The following is a 23,337-nucleotide window of genomic DNA, read 5'->3' on the forward strand; positions in this document are numbered from 1 at the left end:
CGCTCTCCACGGTTATTGAATGCCAACATTCCATAGATAAGTATGGATATGGTGGTAAACTTGTAAATGCAAAGAAATAATGCAAATGCAGATCATCCAGTCGAATACAGTCAGCACAATGCCAGGTTTGAATCCGGTGCTGTTGCAAGGAGTTTGTACATTCTCTCCCTGCGTCTGCTTGGGTGTCCTCTGAGTCCTCCAGTTTCCTCCCACCATTCAAAAAAATATACTAGGTATTGTAAGCTGTTTGGGTGGCCTAGGCTCATGGGAAGGAAGGAAGGAAGGAAGGACCTGTAACCATGCAATATGTCCAAATTAAAATACAAGTATCGATTCTGCAGTATTTATTACGACGATCAGCATGATTAAGCAAATGGAAATTTGAACATGATCAGCTAGAAATATTAATGCCTCATGAGAAACTAACAGGTGAATGATGAATTAGTGGCATCGATGAGACCTCATCCTTGTGTCCCACGGACACTGCGTATTGGATTAAATAAGCCTTCTTGCTTAGTTCATTAAAGCAAAGTACTTAAAAAAGAAATGTTAATAAGTCAGGAATTTAAAAATGATACAGGCCTTGCATTTCATTTTTAGCCTGTAGTTTAGTCTTTCAATTTCTAGAGATGAGAGTTTGACCCAGTATTTTATAATTCGTAGTTTGCTGACATTCGTGTATAGCACTGTGCTGTTCATGAAAAGAGTAGTTTAATTTTTTTTGTAATTTCCAGGCTTTACCACTTTACAGTTGATATAGAAGAATATGCCTTCTGGTGCCCACCTGTATGTGACTTATTTCGCACACTCTTTAAAAAAAATCATGGAGTGTCATTCTATATTAAATCTTAATTCAGGAATTTTTCATTCTTCTCAAAGATAGATCACATGCAATTTTAATGCACAAAAGATAATCTCAACTGCTGGTTTTTTTACAAAAAAATAAAGTTAATTCATTGCCCTTAAAATTTCAGTCATTATCAAACTAAATTATATGCAGAACACAAAACATGATTTCTGAAGTAGCTCAGTATTTCACATCAGTGCTCAGAAAATTGATATTTTTGATGGCCTCCTTCTGTTCCATGAACCCCACAAGACCGTATATCATCTCATGGTGTTTAACTGAGAATGCTAATTAAAACTTTGGCGATTGTAGAGTGTTTTTTTTAATTCTGCTGTTCTGCTGCTTGACAACGTGGAAGGGAATAGACCAGTGATTTTCAAACTTTTTCTTTCCACTCGCATACCACTATAAGTATTCCCTATGTCATAGGTGCTCTGTGATTAGTAAGGTATTACTTAAAGTGGTATGTGGGTGGAAAGAGAAAATTTGAAAACCACTGCTTTAATCGTACCTAATTGACTCGCTATGTGCACGGTTTCCTAGCTCCAAAGGAAATGGGCCAATGACAATTTTTGTCAAGCAGAATATTTCAGTAACAATTGGGTCTTGAGTAGTGATTCTCAACTTTCCCTTCCCACTCACACACCACCTTAAGTAATCCCTTTCCAATCTCAGAGCACCTCTGGCATTGGGATTATGACGTAGGTGGAATGTGAATGGAAAGAAAAAGTTTAAAAACCACTGGAATAGACTAAATCATTTGAGTTTTGGTCATTCATTGGGTCCAATTACAACTTGCTTACACTTGCTCAGCAGCCAAACTGAGACTTCAATCTCCCTTCAAGTCAATATCACAGACTTGCATACTTAAATGACTTGCCTGTCAATAAATCTAAAGCAGCATAAAAAGCAATGAAGCAAAAGGTTAGGAAATGCCTCCACCCGCCTTGTGAAAAGAAAGGGGAGAGCGAGATAAAGCCAGCGCAGTTCGTGCAATGATATTACCATGCCAGTGACCTGGGTTCACACCTACCACTGTCTGTATGGCGTTTGTATGTTCTCTCCATGTCCATGTGGGTTTCCTCCAGGTAACTCCCACATTCCAAAGACATACACGGTTAGAATATTAATTAGTCACTTGGGTGTATTTGGGTAGCGTGGGCTCATGGATCAGAAAGGCCTGGAGTTTCTCGAGAAGGCATACTAAATCAATGTTAGTCTTGGGACCCTGACAAGGATTAGCAGGGAAGGACTTGCAAGATATTCAACAGACAACTGTATTGGGAGTTCTTGGCCCACCCATCTCTACTGAACAATGCATGATCTCACAAATTGGGGATGGGTGTGGAGTCCAACAGAAAGGATCAGAGACGTCACTTTCCCCTCTTCTTCAAAAGGTAGAGAACATTGCCTTCAACAGTGGATAGACTGGGGTCACTGCTCAGGATTTCAGAAGCAGATACCCCAGAAAGAAGTATAGGTCCTCGAACTTGTACTTGAATAAGTCCTTTTCCCGCAGTTAAGACCTCAAAGCTCATGCTGAAGCCTTTCTATTTATAGAACGTCAGAGACATTTAGAAACCATTGCCACCAGTTGATGATTATCAGGGAATTCTGAAAGTAGGGCTTCAGCGGTGTGCTCTCTATTGCCTGAGACCTCACTATGTTTTTTTTTGGGCAATGCCAGACAGCAGTGGTTCATGATCCAGGTGTGTTTGGGAAGGCAGTACATGCAGATTTACACACCTCTAATTTAAGCTGCTTTCAGGTGCTCGGACACAGATAACGCTCTGGCAGATACAGCTGGGGAAGTGCAGCTGGGACATTCAGGTGACCGAGGAGAAGACGCCTTTCTGTCACCTGAAGGAGAGCTGCGTTTGAGTGAACACCGGGCTCCTGTGGACTATGGCTGTAGTCCCACTGCCGCTCTCAGGTGCAACGGGGGGATTCTCCAAGCCGGAGAATATATCTACAGGAGGAGAGTTAGGTAAGTGCTCCTCCTGGCCAGGTTGCAGGTGGCCACCCGACAGCCACATTGGAGTAGAATAGGTGGCTTTACAGTCGGGTATTCTGGCCACCTGAAAGCGGCTTTAGGGAACCCATAACTGCTGTATTTCTCCTGCTCAAGGGTGGTTCACATAAAGATCCTAAAATCTCCAGCTAAAATGTGAAGCTTCCATTGCCCTGGACTGCAGCCAATATTATGACCTTCCATCTAAAAAACCCTTAACGAAGGATGAATATTTATCTTTCCTTCTTTGCTAAAATGCAAACAATTCTTTTTATAAATCTTTACATCTAAAATTACTTGTTTTTCTTTGCCTCTAAACTCACTAAAAAAGTTTACTCTCTTTCAGAGAATTTTCAGTTTCCTCATCGCTATGGTCTTCATGAGACCTACCTCAGATCCTCCAGTTCTTCTTTGGTGAGTTTCGGGGTACATTGTGAGGAGTGAAATACAGACTTGCATTGAATTCTTTCTCTTTAATTCTTACGTCATCCTTTAATTGGAACAAAAGACTGGGTCTAGGAAAGCCCCTACCATCTCAGTTTTTAACCTACTTCATAAAGGGAATTGAGGAAAATCAAGATAAATGAAAGGAAGATCAGATCTATAATTGGTCCGTGACCTTGTATATTCACAAAGCTTAAATTGTGTAACTAAGTACAAAGCTAGTAGTGTGATAAAAATACTTCACCTGGGCAATAGTTCAAAATTGACCATTACATTTGTAAACATAAAGAACCCTGTTTGACCTGCAAAGCTTCTCCAGCATTTTGTGTTTTCACGACTTTTGAATAAATATAAATGAAGGGAATGTTGTGAAAGCTAAAATGTTATATTAAAAATACATACATATATATATAAACATTTCTCTGATAACTCTCCGCCTCACGGGTGATAAGAGTAACCTTTGCGGTTGAAGTCTGCAAGGGTAGACTAGCTGGTGGCACCAAGGGACTCCGAGAGGTGGTGATTGATGATGGGAGTCTATCATGGTGGAGGAAGGTCATCTCATTGCACTGAGGTGGGGGTAGGTCTGCATATTTGGGAACGGATCAGCAGGGAGATGGTCTTATTGCACCCGGGAGGTGTTTTCACAAGGAGATATCAGGCTATAGCAGTTCTTGACCGTAGGTAATCCGAGCATTTGTAAGGGGAGTAATTGTTGGAGGAGGGTAAAATTGTGGTCAAGAGAAAAGAGATTTGAATCACAGTTGATAGGAGCTCTGTAAGTTGTGACAATATAGGCTTTGTGAATATGGAATGTCCTTTCATTTCCCTTCAATTCCTTTTTTTTAAAGAAAGTTATGGTGATGGCTGTAAGCTAATAATGATTAAGAAGGAAGGTGGTGGTCATGGGTAGACCTCATCGTATTAGCTAGGGTAGACAGAATCAGTGTGCCTTGATCATTGGAGGGAGACTGCAGAAGTACCAGTAATGTAGTTGAGGTGTCTTGCAGGGGAAGGGTGTCATTATGGCTGATAGAGTAAGCAGAGCAAATATTGATTAGCAAAGTGCTTTATCGTGTACGAGGGAAAGGTCCAAATGGGTTAGGACCAGGTGTCTGGCAGAGCACAGTGGGGAACTGTTACAGGGTTGCTTGTTTGGCCTGGAGGACATGCTTTTCATTCTTTAAATCCACAAGTCATTATGCAAAGACCAAAGGTGCTCTGCCTTTCTAACCAGCCTGGAAAACAGTTAAAAATAAAGGGAGGCAGACACATAACAATGCCTTAAATTATCAACTTGCTTCCCATGAGAGGAATGACTGCCAGGCCCTATCCTGCCTCCATCAACCAGGGAATAGGTGGTTTTGAGAGGGGAATTTGACATAAGTTTAACCTCCGACACAACCTCAACTTGTCTGTACTTGAAATGAATTCTGTGTCTAAGATCCAGCATATTAAAGATAACATTTCTTCTTTCCAGAAATATCACCAGCCTTAATGCGATTCGCAAGCAGCATTATATAAGGTTGTTTTCCTCTGGCTATGCATTGTACATAATTAAAATCTTGCAACTTAAATCAGCATGTGGTACTTAGTGTGCTGGCTCAGCAGGCGTTTTATAAACCATGTCTCGGAGCAGTGGCAGCAGGGAGCAATAAAGAAGACAAGTTACTATTCTCCTAATTACAGTTTGGAGATTTATTTTTCTTGCTGCTTGAAAGAGTTCTCTTTTTCTGGTCCCTGTGTTCCTCTTTCAATAAAATTGGGAGACTGAATCAGTTTTAAGATTACATCTATGTCTTTTAAGCTCACTTTCAAGTAGATAAAGCAATATTGGATATTATGCTCATTAATGATTGAAGCCTAAGTGCGGGCTTTTCAAGTGAATATTTACAGTGGTTAATGCTTCGCTCTTTATCTTAATTATATTCAAATATATATAAATTAGAACTGTTGCATCATGGATGAATAGTACAATGGATAACATTTAGTTCTTTATCTTAATTATGTTCGAAAATATATTAAGTAGAAATGTTGTGCATCGTAGATAAATCAAGCAAGAAGTAGATTTAAGACAGACAATGAGTAAATGAGTTTCCAACTCCAGAAGATTGTGCTGACAAGATGAAGGTCAAAGTCCATTATGTAGAAACAAACCAAGGTTGAAATGCACAGGAAAAGACAAGCATGGGGCCGATACATGAAACAAGATTGAAATCCCATGTAAAATTCTATCCCATCAGTTAACATAATCAGAGAGGGAAACAAAGGGTGATGGAGATTATAATTGACATGGGCAGAGACTTATTGGACTTATTTACTACAAATATATTCGAGTTGTTACAAATACCCAAGTTAAATCCTTAGGAATGTAATGTGAGTACATTCAGAATTGTTAAGTTAATTTATACATTTTTAAACTAATTGTCAATATACATTTCAACAAAACAATCTCATGCACCTAATTAACTTTTATTTTTGTTGACACGAAGTTACCATTGCTGGCAAAATACTGAAATCATTGAATCTAATTTGGCAATACTAACGGAGGACAGGTTGTTCAACTGAGAAGAGTTTTATTCTCAGAGTGGAAAGGTTGCGCAGCAGTCGGTGCCGTTGCCTCACAGTTCCAAGGACTCAAGATCAATCCTTGAGTGTAGCCCTGTTCACCCTGTGATTGTGTGTGTTTCCCCTGGCTGTTCTGGGTTTCTCCTACATCCAAAAGTCATGCTGGTAGCAAGGCAGTTAGCCTCTGCAAAACACTCCTGTGTGACCAATGAATCAAAATGGAGTTGATGGACAAATGCGATGCAAGGCAACTGGTAAATAAGGAAGGGTAACGGAACAGATTGCTGTTGCTTTATTGGGAGCCCGCATAGATCCAGGTCATTTACATAACTCTCAGCATTGCTTGAGACATCACCCATGTGTTCCTGACATGGCCACAGCATGGGGTATCCATGCGATGATGTCATCCTTTGTTCAATGTTCCTTTGGCATGATTGAAGCATAGCTTGGATCACGTTGACCCACATCACCTGTTGTTGAGTACTCTTGCAGCAACAAGGTCTTCACAGTTCAACAGTAATCTGGATGGAGACTGATTCACTTACCGTAATCCTTTACAGCACCCACTATCTATCTCTATTTCTGCACCAAATCTTTCACTGCCGACCTTCAGTCCAATATCACCCCCATCCCATCATTGTCCTGATTCCAGGCCCCTGTAACATCATCCCACCCAATCCAACTGCACATTCTGTACCAAAGCAACTCCTCATCACTCTTTATCAAACTTCGACCTCATTACTCCTGTTGATGCAATAAATGGTAGTCCCAGCCTGGCTCATTCCACCTCAAACAACATGTCTTGATTCCCTTCCTCTAATTTTCTTCCAATGAAGAACCCTTCCCCCCCCCCCCCCCCCACCCACCACCGCCAACAACCTACTTACTGCTGAAGCCTTGAACCGAGCTTTGGAATTAAGTACCTAGTGGGACATCTTTGGATCTTTCATTCCTGAAATGTGCAATGCCTGGTCACGTGTCTCAGGTCTGAGCCTACATAGGCATAAATTTGGCCTTCCATTCTGGCCCCTCACATACACCCTGTATGCCTATCCACAATCTAACATGGCACCAAGGCACAGGTATGCATCCACAGTTCTCTCGGTTTGATGTGAACGATTTGCAATTAGTAGCATTGGTTAAGAGAAAAGGAAAACCAATTTCCAGTAATCTCAGCTATCCACAGCAAAAAACAATTTGCATTTATATAGCATTGTTGAGGAAAATATGCCAAGGGGTAATGAAGCCAGGGATTAGGAACAGAATTTCACAGAGGACTGATAACACACCCACCAAAGGTGGGGTGAAGGTCAGAATGAAAGGAAAGGATTGTTGGGGTTGGGTGGGAGAAATTGTTGGTTTCAGTGAAGAAGATTACAGATACAAGACTGTGGAAGGATTTGAAATTGATAATGAGAATGTTACATTGGAAGTGGTTGCGACGATTGAAGTCAGTCAGATCAATAGCGTAAGGACTAGGAAGAGATGTTGAATGAAGAGTGGTTTGGAGGAATGTTACCAGAAGTGCGGGCTTTAGGTTTCATGGAAGAGGTTAGATTAGAGAAGGCACAAATGTAGCTTCAAGGGGAAAAAAAAGAAACATTCTGAGATCCAAGAATGCCTAGCACAAAGAAGGAGAGCCTAACAGAGAAAGTAGTTTAACGATGGTCTCTGTCTTGGAGAAACAGAAGGCTGTGCATCCAGTTTATTGCTTAAAGGCAGTTTTACTGTAGAAAAAAGGAAATACCAGCTTGATCTTTCCCTTCACTTCTCTGCCACTTTCTCTGTTTGTTTGGCCTTTTTATCACCCTCTACTTTCCAAGCTCCATTCCATTACTTAAGGAATATCCCCCTCAAGTAATCTATCTGGAATTTCAGAACCTCAGGTCCCCCAACCTTTGAGTTTCCAATGAACATAAACGTTTGTCAATCAGTGGTTTAATAGTTGCCTCAATGGGTCCCTTCAAGAATTACAATGATCTTCGGAAATTAAATGATTGGGAAAGTGGATATAAGGTAACCCGTGGATAAAGTGCAACTGGATTTCAAAAAGATATTCATGAAAATGCTATAAGAGTTGAGAACGGGTCATGACTGCGGGGGAAGTTAGTACTTCTTCTTCACAGCTGCAGAGATCAAGAATCAAGCATGATTTCAGGTGCTTGAATGTGCACCCACATCCTAAAGATGCTCTGGCTTTTATACTGATGGGTTTCTGTAAATTATCTCTAAGTTCATTATCTTCTGATTGTCCAAGGACAACCTAATGAAACAGTGTAGGTACATGGCAAAAAATATTGACGGGGAGTTGATGGGATTGCGGAAGTTAATTGATTACGGAGAAATGAGAGGAATGGGGTTGATCCAATTGCCTGCAGAGAACTAGCGTAGACTTGATGAGCCAAATGTTCAACAATGTGTCAAAATTAAGAATTAATACAGAGGACTGGCTAACCAATGAAAAATAGAGTGTCAGGCTAAAGAGGACATTTTAGGTTGTCACGCTAAAACTAGTGTTCAAAGAATCATAGTGAGACTGTAACTACAATGGTAATAGAGGAATTCTAAATATCAGTCAAGACACTGACAGCTCAAATAAACTTGGGAAAGCAAGTTCTGTGCCAAAGGAGTGCGTAAAAAGTTAAAGATAGCTTCAGTAAATGGCCAGAAAATTTGGCAAAAGAAGTATAATGAGTGGATATTAAATGATTTAATTTGGTTGTATTACATACCCCCAGTTGATTTTCATTTGAGTGGGGCTGTCACTTTAAGAGGACAAATCAAGCTGCAAACCCTGCAAGCTTTGAAGATTGACTGTCAGGTGACAGGCTGGGGACAGTGCACTCTCAAATTTTCCACTTCTGAAGAGAGAGGAAGGCCCTGCAACACAGATGGAATGTTGGCTTTCATAAAGAGGGGATTGGAGTATAGGAACAGAGATGCCCTTCTGCAGTTATACAGGGCCCTGGTGAGACCCCACCTGGAGTATTGCGTCCAGTTCTGGTCTCCAAACTTGAGGAAGGACATACTAGCTATAGAGGGTGTGCAGCGCAGATTTACAAGGTTAGTTCCAGGGATGGCAGGGTTGTCATATGCACCAAGGCTAGAAAAACTGGACTTGTATCCATTGGAGTTTAGAAGGATGAGGGGGGACATGATTGAGGTATACAAAATCATCAGGGGGATAGACAAGGTGAAGTCTGATTACTTGTTCCCAATGATGGGGGAGACGAGGACTAGAGGGCATAGTTTAAGAATACAGGGTAGGCCCTTTAGGACGGAGATGAGAAAGCATTTTTTTACCCAGAGAAGTGTGAATCTGTGGAATGCTCTGCCACAGAGGGTGGTAGAGGCGGATTCACTGACTATGTTCAAAAGAGAGTTAGATAAGACTCTTGTGGGTAACGGAGTTAAGCGTTATGGGGATAAGGCTGGAAAGGGGTACTGATGGTAATGATCAGCCATGATCTAAAATGGCGGTGCTGGCCCGACGGGCCAAATGGCCTACTCCAGCTCCTATTGTCTATTGTCAGATGCAGAGACCATGTGACCAACATATTAAAGAAACAGTACACTGATCAAGGGCCATTTTCAAGGAGGCAGCACTGGAGCAGGATCTCTTGAAGTAATATTGAGGTGAAGTGGCCCTCGTGTGGTAATAGACCATTTGTCTGATTTCTCCCGATAAGGGGGAATGAGTGTGCCCCACCATGGCCAAAGGAAAGGTCACTTTTGAAGGGGACAATGCACTACACTACGACCAGAAAGGGAAGGTCACATTTTGGCTGACCCACGAAAGGGTTCTGGAAGCTTTGTGAAAGCCACTCACTTCATTTCCCCTAGAAAAGGAAAAGGGGAGCTTTGACTACTATTTGTCTGAAAGGACATTTCTCAGGAAGCAACTCAACAAGGATTTCATGAGTTTATAACAGTCTGAGACCTCAGTCTCTCCCACCTCATTCGTAAACACTTATTTGCATCATTTTAAGAAACTTCATGTCGACTCTGGATTTCTAAGACTGGATTTCAAACTGACATTCCAGAATTAGACCTGAACTGGTATGGTTTGGGATATTTTACACACACACACACACACACACACACACACACACACACACACACACACACACACACACACACACACACACACACACATACACACACACACACACACACACACACACACAGAGTTGCACATAGTTGAGGGTTAAGTTTAGATAAGGTGTTATATATTTAGTCAATAATAAATTAAAATATTATTTTAAATATAACATTGTCCTGGCTCCTTTCTATTGCTGCTACTTGAGTATGTAACCATAGAAAGAAATAAAAAAGTAGGGGGTGTTTTATTGAAGAGAAGCTAAAGGAAACTGAAGTACAGTAAAATCCCTAGTATCCAGCACCATTGGGAATTGGTGGATGCCAGATACATGAATTTTCTGGTTGCTTGAGATTGTGTGTTGCGTGAATGGCGAACTAACGACAATGCATGCCAATTTTAAATTTCAGTGTTTTTTACATATTTATTTTCTGCAATTTTTGTTCTGCTGGTTGAATTCCAGGTAACAGGAGTTTTACTGTACATAGAACACATTAATATTCAGGTACAATGTGCAAAATGGAATGTTGGCCACTAATGCAAAGGGGCTGGAGTATAAATCCAGCAAGGTATTTGTAAGGGAAATAGTGAAACCACATCTGAAGTACTGTATCCTTATTCAAGAAGTATAATGCAAGCATTGGTCACAGTTTGGAAAAGTTTCACTCAGTTAATTCATAGGGTGAAAGTATCATCTGATGAGTACTGATGAAACAGATTGTATTTGTATAGATTGTGCATGTACAGATTGAAATTTTACAGAATGAGAGATGATCCTATTGGTACATGGGCAGCTGGACCCTATGGGGGCTTGGCAGGTTAGATGCTGAGTAGATGTTTCTCCCCCCCCTCCTCCACCCCACCCCATGGGAGAATATAGAACAGTCCTCACACCATCGAGGACATCTACAAGAGGTGGTATTTTAAGAAAGCAGGTTCTATTCTCAAGGACCCCAACCAGCCAGGCCATGCCTTCTTCACCCTGCTATCACCAGGAAAAAGGTACATAAGTCTGAAGGTGAGCACCCAGCAGCACAAGGACAGCTTCTTCCCCTTGGCCGTCAGATTTCCGAATGGACAATGAAGCACAAAGTCTACTTTATCCTCTTTTCTTGCACTATCTATTTTTGAAATGTAATTTATAGCAAAATTTAGTCAGTAATGCTGTGACATTTTGTGATACATTCATGATAATAAATTTTGATTCTGATTCTGAGGTGGTTTCAGAATAAGAGACCATTCAATTAAAGAGGAGATGAAGAGCAATTTCTCTCAGCTTTCTGTAAATCTCTGGTTTCTCTATCACAGAAAGCTGTGATAGAACAATTAAAGCTGTAATAGGCAGATTTTAGACTTTTAAGGAAACAATGGTTTGGGAACCTTGGCAGAAAATATAAAATCAGCCTTGATCTTCCTGAATGTGTAGCAGTGTGAAGATGCAATATGCTCTATTCCTGTACCTATATTTTGGTCAAATTACTTTTCCATTTTTTCACAAAACCAATTTTAGACGTAATTACTCAAATTTACATTGATCCAGAAATAATATTGAGCTGTAATCTGGTCAAACTTGCCTTATATCCTTTATGTCTATCGATATTTCTGTGGTCACTTTTTTTATTTGCAGCTGGATTTAATGCATTGACCAATACTCAGTGGAAGCTTACATGAAAGCAATTCCATACGCTAATAGTATTATTCTACCCTGGAAGACAGTAATATCTCCCAAATGAAAAAAAAGTGAACTAATTTCAAGAAATAAAAATATTTGTGGATGCATAAACTATAAACATAGCACACAGTTTTCATAATCCAGGAAAACCCCTTGGTATCCAGAATTCAAGGAACCAGCAGACTCAAGCAAATGGCAAATAAATAGAAGAAAATACATTTTAAAAATTAAAATAAATAACAATAATAGGTGAAAAAATATGTACTGTATATTTTGGTGTATAAGTTGAGACATGATACCCTCAAAAATCATTAAAAAATAAGGGTCGACTTGTACGGCAGAAATATTTTTGAGACTTTAAATTCAGGTCAAAAACATTGGCATATAAGTCAACCCTGGAAGCACTGATTCAGTGTATTAGTCAAGCCTGGAAGCACCTCCCCACCACTGGCGCAACCATTCCCCAACACCTCCCCACCGCCGGGTGCCACCAGAATCCACCCAGACACTGCAATAGTAGAGCCCAAGGTCCCTGCTCCTACGTGGGAGCCTGAGGTAGGCGCTCCTGCCTGGTAAGCTGAGGTCGCCACTCCTGTCAGAAGAATAAGGTCACCACTCCTGTTCAAGAGAACAAGGTCACCACTCCTGCCATATAGGTCCAAGGTTCCCATTCCCACCAAGAGAAAGGTAGTAACTGGGAGGCCAGGACAGCCCAAAAATGGGGAATTGACTTATAAGCCCAATATACCATCAAACCAATAAAATGAGGTTAAAATCAGGGACTGGTCTATCTGCTGGTCGACATATACACCAAAATATATGGTAAGTTTAAAATTGTAAAATAAATGTTTTCTGAAGAAACACATAAACCTTTGGTGAAGATGGGAGAAAACATTCAGCCATCTGAATGTCTTGTCTGTGCTTTGCTCGTAGCAGATGTGTGAAACAGCAATGGATTCCCCCAGGATGAAGAAATGGTTGATGCTGCTCAGCGTTGGGGGTGGGGGGGGGGGGGGAAGGGGGGAAACTCACTTAAAGTGTCTCCTTATCTCTGTTTAGTAAGTCACCCCTGTCAAAGGCCTTAACTATAAACTTGGGGGAGGGGTTAATTATCTATAATGTAATTATTCATCTTTCGAGTGGCTCGGTTGAGTCAGAGAAATCTGCAAATGCAGCGAAGGTTAAATGTTTTCAAAGAATTTGACCAAAAATAAAGTAAAATTCTTTAAGGTTTATTTATTCATGGAAGTGAAGTTTATTCAATGTAAGTACAGTATTTTTTTAAAAACTGTTTATTCTTAGTTAGGCATTGTGACAATAAGTCTCAAGCAAATAGAAAATTCACTTATCTGGCATTTACCAATCCTCATAGGTTCCAGATACTAGGGGTACTACATATTTAGTGAAGAAATATTCAGGCTTGATGGGTCACATCATATCCAAGATATTAGTTCATTGGAAAGTCCCAATGTCATCAAAAATATGGCGTGAGGAATGGCGACTGCCACTGGTGCAGACCTTCAGGGAACGAGGGAGCAGAGATGCACCACTCCCATGGGGTCCAGCCGCCCAGTCGACTGCCGTCGGCTCCGCGCGGGCTTTGAACAGCCCATTGGCGGTGCCGATGGTGATTTTATTTGACATCCCGCAACCGCGGGGTCTGCACCTATTAATCGGCAGCAGCCACAAAGGAAGCAGAAGTCTGGATCAGGCAACCAGAGAAAGGAAAGGTCACCCCCTGTCTGAGAAGGAGAAGCAGAGGAGATAATCCCTGGGATGGTGGCCACAGTGGCAGACCAGTGAGGGAGCTCTGAGGCAGAGGGACCAGCGCATGCAGCGTGCTGCTCGAGACTGCTATCGGAGACTCACAGTCCTGAGGCTGCAGACTGCTGGAGTCTGGCTCAAACTGGTTGGAGGGGTACCAGGTATTGGAACCGCGATGTGAAGGGGTGTCAAGGTTGGCGAAGGTTTCCTGACCCTATTGGAGGTTCAGATCAAGAGCTTGAGTTGTCAATAGTTTTGATCTGGACTCTGTGTGGCTGCGGACCTGCGGGAGCGCTGGAGGCAAATCTACGGACTCTCGGTGACTCTGGGAGATCTCCCTTTTTCTACACTCTGAATGTATGTCTGACTGTAAAAAAATGTAGGAGGCAATTGGGTAATTCCTGCCAGTGGTGAATCTGTCTGCCTTGCAGCAGGCAAAAAGAAATTTCAAGTAATAGAACACTGTTTTATTGCTATAATAATAAATTGAATCTTAAATAAGATTTTGGTTCCCATGTGGAAAACTATATTTAAACCCATTGTGTTGCATTGGATGGAGAGTGAATTGGAATTCAAATAACGTGTATGTTGACCATTGTTTGCTGAATATAATGTCCAAGGTGTTGTATTCAATGTAAAAAATGTATGTGCGAACAAAGATTTTTCCATCATACACTCCATCTTAGCAATCAATCACTTGGGAATGGACCGCAGGGTGTGAGCAGGTTGGGATTCATGTAACGGGGAGGATGATCTGATGGACTCTTGCTTGAAAGAGTAAGTGCATGACATAAACGCAATCTACCCTGGACAATTACTTGTACACGTGAGAGGCTCACTTTGTTTGCTCAACTGACTTGTGCACGAGACATGATTCAGTGCTACTGTGAATGTCCATATAACCCCAGTGAACTTACTGGGCAAGAACTGAACTGGTAAGCAATCTATCAATCTTGGTATCTCTGTAATAAGTATATGAATCTAACAGCTAACAGCTTTAAATAACTTTGTATTGAGTACATCTTCATGAGTAAAATTGGAATTACATAAGGTGGGTGAGAGGATAGCGGAAAACATATACAAATGGAATTCTAAATTATTATCTGGCTCTCAAGAAGCCCCCTTATTAAAGCATATAATTACAATGTGGAATACAATTAATGGTCAAATTGGGGACAAGGAGGGTCTTTCACCTAAAACACCCCTGGCTCAAAATATGTTAATTCATTTAACGATTAATAATAAAATCTTTGACATTTGATCCCAGAGGGGGTCAAAGTGTATTGAGGATTGTTATGAGTGGGGACAATTTATGACATTTGAGCAAATTAGGAATGAATATGGAGTTTTAAATACATATTTTTTCTGCTATTTTCAGTTAAGATTTTATATAATGGACAAATTCGGTCCAGCACTAACTTTACCACAGTGTAGCGAAAGGGGAGCACAAAACAATTTATATCCAAAATGTATTCCTTACTTCAGGTGGGAACCCCTAAACAAGGGCTTGATAAATCAAGACCAAGGTGGGAATCAGATTTGGGTTGAGAAATTGATCCATTTTGTTGGTCTGACTTATGCCAGAACAGCATGACGAACACGATTAATGTAAGGTATCGACTTGTGCAATAGAACTTCTTGCATCAGCTATACCTTACTTCACAAAAGTTATGTAAATTGAAATCAGAAATATCAGACCAATGTTTTAGGTGTGGTCAAGAAATAGGTACTTTCTTGCATTCAACCTGGTCGTGCCCTAAAGTGAGGCCTTTCTGGGAAGATATGGGTAATCTCCTGGAAATTTTTTTTTACCTGAATTCATTACCCTCAGATACCTATTTGTTTTTATTTAGGAATTTAGAAGACCTAAGACCTAAAATGAGGCTGTCCAAATATCAATAAAAATTTGTTAAGCTCACTTTAGCAGTGTTCAGGATATTCAAAGCATTTATTTGGAAATCTGATTGCTAACTAGGTTTAGCCCGCTGGAAGATAGAAATGTCAATTGTGTTCCCTGGAGAAGATCACCTATAACCGCAGAAACAGGTATGAGGTATTTTCAAGAATATGGAATTCATACCTAAGGTACATCAGGATAAATCTTTAACGATTTCACCCCCGCCCCCCCACCTCTTCCCCCACCCGGTGCTTGCAGTGCCAAGAACTCTAGATAAGTCATTTGTCCATTGATGGGAGTGAGATTTATCCAAGGGTGAAGCCAATCTTTTCTTACTTTTTCTTCTTGTTTATTGGGAGGGGGTGGTGGGTTCATCTTATTTTATTCTTCTTTCTCTCTATTATATTTTCCTCCCTTTGGTTCAACATGGACATTGTGTTTGCATTTTTGTAGTTTTATTGGAATTCTTCGCTCTTTATAATCGAATCACAAGTTGGCTCTTTTTTTTCTAATTTTCTTTAATATCGACGTGTGGATCGATATTTGTACTGTTTCGTTAATATTTACGGATATCAATATCTTTTTTGATTATTCTTCATTTTGACTGCAGATTGATTGAAAATTCTCAAAATAAAATATTCAAAAAAACAACTTTGTACGTTGTAGCACCTGGAGTAGAACTTCTAGGCCACTGTAAGTTTTCATGAGTTGTTTATTCTACTGATTGTGGTTTGAGGGAAGATAATATTTCAAACGCTTTTAAGTAAAAGTGTTTGATGTCAGGAACACCAGAGATTTGCAGTTCAATATTTAACAATCTGTTCAGATTATACTATAGTGCGCCCGAGTTTAGCTTTGAACTCTATGGAAGATCCAAAGATAAAATGGCCTTCTGCAGTATTATTGATTGATTGATGCTTCCCAGTGGGTTTCATTTTTGCTTTCATATTGTTCTCTCAAATATACAGACATTGCCAGAAACATGCGAAATGATGTCTAAGCAATGACCTTTTCAGGTAGGCAGTCCCAGGTGCCTGCCAGCTTGTTCACAGAAGTGTTTTCACACCTTTGTACATATTTCTCTCTGCACTTTGTATCTTGGATTGTGGAAGAAATGGAAACTCTGAAAAGCTTGAGAAGAAAACTAAATATTTGTACAAGTTTGAATGGTCCTGTTGGATATATGAACGTGACCTGCCCAATTTGGAGAAGATACAAGCATCAGCATCCAGACGGAGCTCTACCTTTCTTACATGCAATTAGTGGCCACAGTCCCAGTGTGGGAGGCAGTGTCTCTGAGAACAGTGCTTCTTGATACACTCAGATTATTAAGCTTTGCGGTATAATGGGAATTTGAGAATGCTTTTTGAGTGCTTAATACCCATGTGAGCAAAAAAAAAGCCTCCGGTTAGTTGAGCTCATACACAGAATTTTTTTTTACTTTGAATGGTATGTTTAACATAACATTTTTATTCAACCACACCTTCATTAAAAAGGAAAGTAATTCACCTGATTAGCCCAAGTACAAGGTTAATCATTATTATAATATCAGCAAGTGACTCACCCAAATATGATTTGAATAGGAAACAATGACAAAAAGATAACCAAACAGACTTACTTCTTGAAGGAACTCTGAGGTTGGATCTGAAAAACACCAGTGAATCTGCTTGGATTCTAATTTCGTAGTCTTTTATGAATTCATAATCCAGTGTTTTATTTGTTGTGATGACTCCAGTGCGATTATTGATTTTAAATACTCCTGAAATGACAAAAACAATATAGACTAAACATTCAAATTTTAAGATTGAAAGAGTGAAGAGAAAGTTCAGAAGGATGTTACCAGGATTTGAGGAACTGAGTTGAACAGTTTAGGTCTTTATTCTCTGGGATATCAATGAATGGTGGGATGTTTGATAGAGGTGTACACAATTAGACAAGATAAAAACTAGCAGGCATTTCTACTGATGTTGGGTGAAACAAGGAGGAAGAATAAGCTTGCTAAGGACCATGGTATTGAAGGCAGAGCTGTCGTCCATGAACAGCAATCTGACAGAGGTGTCAAGGGAGTAGGAATATGGTATATTCCTGTTTTAATTTTTGCTAACAACTGTTTCTATTTTCATTTTATTTTCTGGGAGACGTCTAATGCAACCAATTTGGTTTGGCTGATATCATTACCATCTGATATGATGAATTTAACCAAAAAAATCGGGGACATTTTGGAGATGATTCTGATGAAACTCTCAAAGATAGTTTTAATGAACCTACGTCCTATGACTCCCTGCCTGTAATCTTAAACAACTAATTGCCCAGCCCACCAAGCCAGCAATCAGTATTTTTAATGTTCTGTGGTCGTGAGGAGGTGCAGCCAACAAACCATACTGGCAGCCATGAGTGAGCTACACCAACTGATTTTAATTGAACTCATGCCCACGTACTTATGTCTCACAGTTCTCAACAACGCTTGTGAGTCCTTGGATGGAAATGACATCAGCCCCAAGTGCTGGAACCATGCCCAGGACATCGGGGCTCTCTTCCCCCACAAGTCCTCAGCTCCGTAACCCGGTTCTGGTTCAGCCCGCCACAGAACCCCACCCTCCACCGGAAACGGTGTTCAGAAGTGAAAAGCCATCTGACAGTACGTAGTTTGCATGTTTATCTGTCGACCATCGTGAACAGGTACTTGACGCCTCTAGAAGGTGGAAGCAGTCCTACAATGCCCATGTGAAAGTGGTCAAAATGCCTGTGTGTCGGAGGAAAAGACTGTAGAGGGGCTTCCATGTGTCTCTGTATCTTGGAGGCCTGACAGTGCATACAAGTTCTGGCCCAGTGGCCAACCTGTTTCCGTAGGCCATCCCACATAAATTGTCTGTGACGAGCTGCATGGTTGCTCGGATGAATGGGTGTGCCAGGCCAAGAATTGCGTCAAAGTCACGGCGTCTCCAAGTGCAGGTTCATTGTGTTGAGTTTGGTCTGTGGATATATCGCAGAGAAGCATAGCCCTGGAAGGTCTGAACCTCACGTCCTCCAAATTGAGCCATGAAATGGTAATGGGATAGGCCGGTATCTCATTGTCCTGCTGCTGCAAGAGCTGTGTAGTCAAACCCTAGAGATAAAGAATGGATTGAATGAACGGATGTCTGAGATGGATGCCCGCAATGTGTCAAATGGAAACAGTGTACTCCGAGATACATGAGAGCTGCCTCTGTTGCCTTGCCAACCATGGATCTGACACTTTGGCAAAGGCGAACTTGAGAGGGTTGTGGTCTGTAAAGATGGTGAAATTTTTTCCTTCCAGGAAGTACCAGAAATGATGGATGATGAAGTAAAGGGCCAGGAGCTCTCGGTTGAATGCACTGTATTTTTGAGCAAGGGGCCTTACATTTCTGCTGAAAAAGGCGAATGGTTTCCAATTTCCATCAACCAGCTGCTCTAGGATGCCATCACAGCTGCGTTAGACACATTGACTGCTGTCGACTCCTCGACCCATTTTAGTTCTTTGGGCTGTCCGGACAGAAGTTTGAAGAGGGGGTTGCATAATTCTGGCTGCCGGTGGTGAAAATCGATGGTAGAAATTTATCATGCCTACAAATTCCTGGACACCCTTCACAATGGCTGGCTTGGAGAATTTGCGTAAGGCCCCCACTTTGGATGGGAGTGGCACTGCTCCATGTCGGTCAATACAGTGCCCAAGGAAGTTGATAGATTTAAGGCCAAACTGGCATTTTGCTGGATCGATAGCCAGGCCACACTCACTGAGCCACAATTTAACACAATTTAAAACAGCAGGAGCTGAATTCAAACTGGATGGTCCACACACCATACGTTTTAACATTGCTGCAGTTGGCAGCAGTGAAGTAAGGCCAATAATTTCCAGCATGGATGTCCTGGCTCGTGGGAGGCAAAATGCTGATTTCTGCTTCTGTGCCGATGAGAAAGTGTTGACCGGATTGTTGGTCCTACAAGTAGAGAAGCCTGTCTGGGTGGCCCACCGTTATAGCCATTAGCGATGGCCTCCCAGATGTGAGGAAAGTGGGAGGCATCAACGGGCCGCAGAACCCCACCTCTGGTGATAGTAGCACCACCGCTCCTTTTCTGGGCTTTCATCTGCTGTAGCTGTCACCGCCCTCTTCTTTGGGGCAGAGAACAACTGAGTGCCCAGGCGTGACACAGCAACTTGGTCAACGGTCACCAGCCATGTTACTTGGCATGCCACAGAACATCGGCGCGGGCCGCCAGCCTTTGGGGGTTTGCCGAAATTGTTGCTGCCATGAGCAAATGAATGTCCTCTGGCATTTGCTCCAGGAATATTTGTTCAAACAGCAAGCAGGGTTTGTGGCCATCCATAAGCTCCAGCATGTCATTCATTAGGGTGGATGGTGTTCAGTTGCCAAGACCGTCCATGTTTAGCAGACGTGCTACCCGTTAATGGTGGGGAAGCCCAAAAGTATGGATAAGGAATGCTTTACCGGCCTTATACCTGTCAACGGCAAGGGGTTGATGCAGAAAATCGTTAATTCTTCCAGCAGTCTCTTGGCCGAGTGAGCTAACCATGTTGTAATACTTTGTGGTGTTTGCGGTGATCTGCCTGACACGGAACTGGGGCTCAGCCTGCTTGAATCAGACAACAGCCAGTCCAAAAGGTAGGCAGTTTCAGCGAGATCACACTTTGTACATTAGCCTCATTCATTGTGGGGTCCAAAATTGCTGTCTGGGCCCGTTGGGTTCACCACGATGGTCACGAGGAGGTGCAGCGTACAAACCACACCATCAGCCGCAAGTGAGGTCAACCAATTGATTTTAACCAAACTTGCGCGGGCTTATATCCAACAACCCAACAACGCCTGTGACTCCCGGGATGGAAATGACGTCAGCCCCGAGGGCTGGAACCGCGGCCAGTACATCGGGGCCCTCTGCACCCCCACGAGTCCTCAGCTCCGTAACCCGGTTCACTTGCAGAGTGGATCAGCCCGCCACAGTTCATTATTTTATTATTATTTATAATTTAGATCTGCCCTTTCTGCACTTTCGTTTTGTTTTTTAGCCAATTTACGGAGTTCTCCGCTATTGGTCCCAGTTATTAACTGTTTCGGTCAGATAGGCTTAAATGTTGCTTTTGCATTTCAGATCACGACAATGTTATTTTGAACATTATTACAAAATATTATCTTGAAATTACTTTACAACATAAGTAATAATCTTTTTACCTCTCACATTAAGGAAGTGTTAACAAACAAACAGATGCAAATTCTCAAGGTATGCTGACCACGGAGAAACAATACTGCTTGTCTTTAATGCCCAGCAATGATGTGATAGAAGGCTTGCATATCTGTTGTATAATTCACCCAACATTTCACCCATTGAAATACTATTCAATCAATCAATCCTGCAAAGGTGATCGTGAAGTGAAAAATGTGCCATAATATATCAATAAAACCAATGGTTTTAATGATCGTTAAATTCTAATAAGGGTTTTACTGATAATTAGGGAATGTCACACAGAGATAGATCATTGAGGTGGATCTTCTCATGCCTTTCTTGAACTGGTATTTGCGGAAGCAGATCACCCATCACTTCAGATGCAGAGTATTGAATTATGAAACAAAATAGGGTGTGTTCACAAAAGAGTAATCAGCGAATATAGTCATTAATCTTGTGAAGACATTTATCTTTATCAGTAAGAAGAGAATAGTGTCAGATACTTGATGGAAAAAGCAGAACTAATTTTGTAAACACAATGGCTCGTAGGCATGCATCTATTATGATTGAAGATGCAAGAGGCAATTTAGTTCCAAATTTAGTGTTCCAGGGCCTTGCATCACATTCACATAAACCTATTTCATTAGAGAAGTTGTTCTGTTTAATATGTTTCATGTGCCATTTAAAAAAATTTTTTTTATTTTTCACACTGAACCATACTGACCAAAATACACACAAACATTTCCCTCTTGAATATACACAGTCATTTTCTCCTCTTTTTCCCCCTCCCTTCCCTCCTTCCTTCACCCCCCTCTCCCCACTCAGTCAACGTTCAACATATATGATACGTTAAACCCATTAAACAATCTCATCACACAATGAAAATAAACAAGAAATTTGTGTCTTCTTCTTTTACATACTGAGTCAGTTCATTTTGTCTTCTTCTCCTTCTGTCATTTTAGGCGGTGGAGGTCCGCGGTAGGACTTCTCTGTTGTGTTCCACGTACGTCATTTTAGGCGGTGGAGGTCCGTGGTAGGACTTCTCTGTTGTGTTCCACGTACGTCATTTTAGGCGGTGGAGGTCCGCGGTAGGACTTCTCTGTTGTGTTCCAGGTACGTCATTTTAGGCGGTGGAGGTCCGCGGTAGGACTTCTCTGTTGTGTTCCACGTACGTCATTTTAGGCGGTGGAGGTCCGCGGTAGGACTTCTCTGTTGTGTTCCACCTACGTCATTTTAGGCGGTGGAGGTCCGCGGTAGGACTTCTCTGTTGTGTTCCAGGTACGTCATTTTAGGCGGTGGAGGTCCGCGGTAGGACTTCTCTGTTGTGTTCCACGTACGTCATTTTAGGCGGTGGAGGTCCGCGGTAGGACTTCTCTGTTGTGTTCCACGCACGTCATTTTAGGCGGTGGAGGTCCGCGGTAGGACTTCTCTGTTGTGTTCCACGCACGTCATTTTAGGCGGTGGAGGTCCGCGGTAGGACTTCTCTGTTGTGTTCCACGCACGTCATTTTAGGCGGTGGAGGTCCGCGGTAGGACTTCTCTGTTGTGTTCCACGCACGTCATTTTAGGCGGTGGAGGTCCGCGGTAGGACTTCTCTGTTGTGTTCCACGCATGTCATTTTAGGCGGTGGAGGTCCGCGGTAGGACTTCTCTGTTGTGTTCCACGTACGTCATTTTTTTGAGCAACAATAGAAGGGAGAGAGAGCACAGCCTTGAAATCAAATGCACCTTTAAAACGACTCCACTAAGGCTGTACGTGACAAGAGATTGTGCAGCATTGTTAACTCTGTAGAAGTGCACACAACTGAATGTTGACAACATGGACATTTGAACAAATCTGACCAGATAAATTTGTACTTTTGTTGGGGCTGCAGTGAACTGGAATTCACTGTCTGTGTGTTGTTCAGATGGCTGGCTCCTCCCTCACCTACCTTAATATAAACCCTGGTTTTCCCGCCTAACCTCAGATTCACCTGAGGACTATTGTGTCTACTGGCCATTGATTGTAAGCTATTAAAAGTGTGTTTGTACTCCTCTCAAGTCTCTGAGTGCAATCAGTCACGTTACAATTTTAATAGCTTAACTTAGAAGCAGGTTGGAAGCCCTGCTGAAGCCAGGCATGCTCCAGGTCAACCCTCCGTCCCCTGAGGCCCCGGAGGAATTGGCCTACTGGCTGGAGTGCTTCCAGTCCTACCTGACGGCCACACAAGACACCTTCAACTGCAATAGTCTCCAGAGATCTGTACTTCTCTCTCGAGTCGTTTCGGCCATAGAAGGCTTGAAGGCCCACTACATGAGGCTCTAGAATGACGTGCTGGTGAGGCAACGGCTCTCTCAACATCACCATCATCCATTAATTCCTTGAACTGTGGGCCCTGACCAGAAAATGCCACTATGAAGCGGACATAGCCCAGGTGAGACAGGAGAACAAATCCAGAACACCCTCGTGGCAGGAGTGAGGTCGAGATATGTGAGGCAGCGACTGGTAGAATTGGGGAAGAAAGACTTGGCCAATACCCTGGAGCTGGCGAAAACACTTGAGCAGGCTCAACTGGGAGCTGACGACCTCATGGGTGAAAATGGTTCCTTTACAGAAGGCCAGGTCATTGGGGTGGTGGTGAGTCCCGCAGCCCCAGCGCCAACTGCTGTGGCCACACGCGACTGGGCTGCTACTTCTGTGGACGGGCACAGCACCCCCGAGCCCGATGCCCTGCGAAGGACTCCGTGTGCTCAGCGAGACCTGCCACTGGAAGTAAAGCATCATGGGAAGCTACGGCGATCATCTGGCCCCTCCTCGAGGTTGACGCCATGTAGTCCTTCATCGGATCAAGAGGGAGG

General features: G+C 42.1%; 1 protein-coding gene across 1 annotated transcript in view; it reads right to left on the reverse strand.

Annotated features, from left to right (window-relative positions):
• Positions 1-23,337, reverse strand: part of pcdh15b (protocadherin-related 15b) — a 568,726-nt gene that overhangs the window by 122,552 nt on the left and 422,837 nt on the right. Inside the window, exon 24 of the mRNA XM_069899399.1 lies at positions 16,921-17,061. Coding sequence (XP_069755500.1) covers positions 16,921-17,061 — 141 coding nt within the window. The remainder of the gene's footprint in view (positions 1-16,920; positions 17,062-23,337) is intronic.

The sequence above is a fragment of the Narcine bancroftii genome, chromosome 10 (assembly GCF_036971445.1).
Source record: "Narcine bancroftii isolate sNarBan1 chromosome 10, sNarBan1.hap1, whole genome shotgun sequence".
NCBI classification, from domain to species: domain Eukaryota; kingdom Metazoa; phylum Chordata; class Chondrichthyes; order Torpediniformes; family Narcinidae; genus Narcine; species Narcine bancroftii.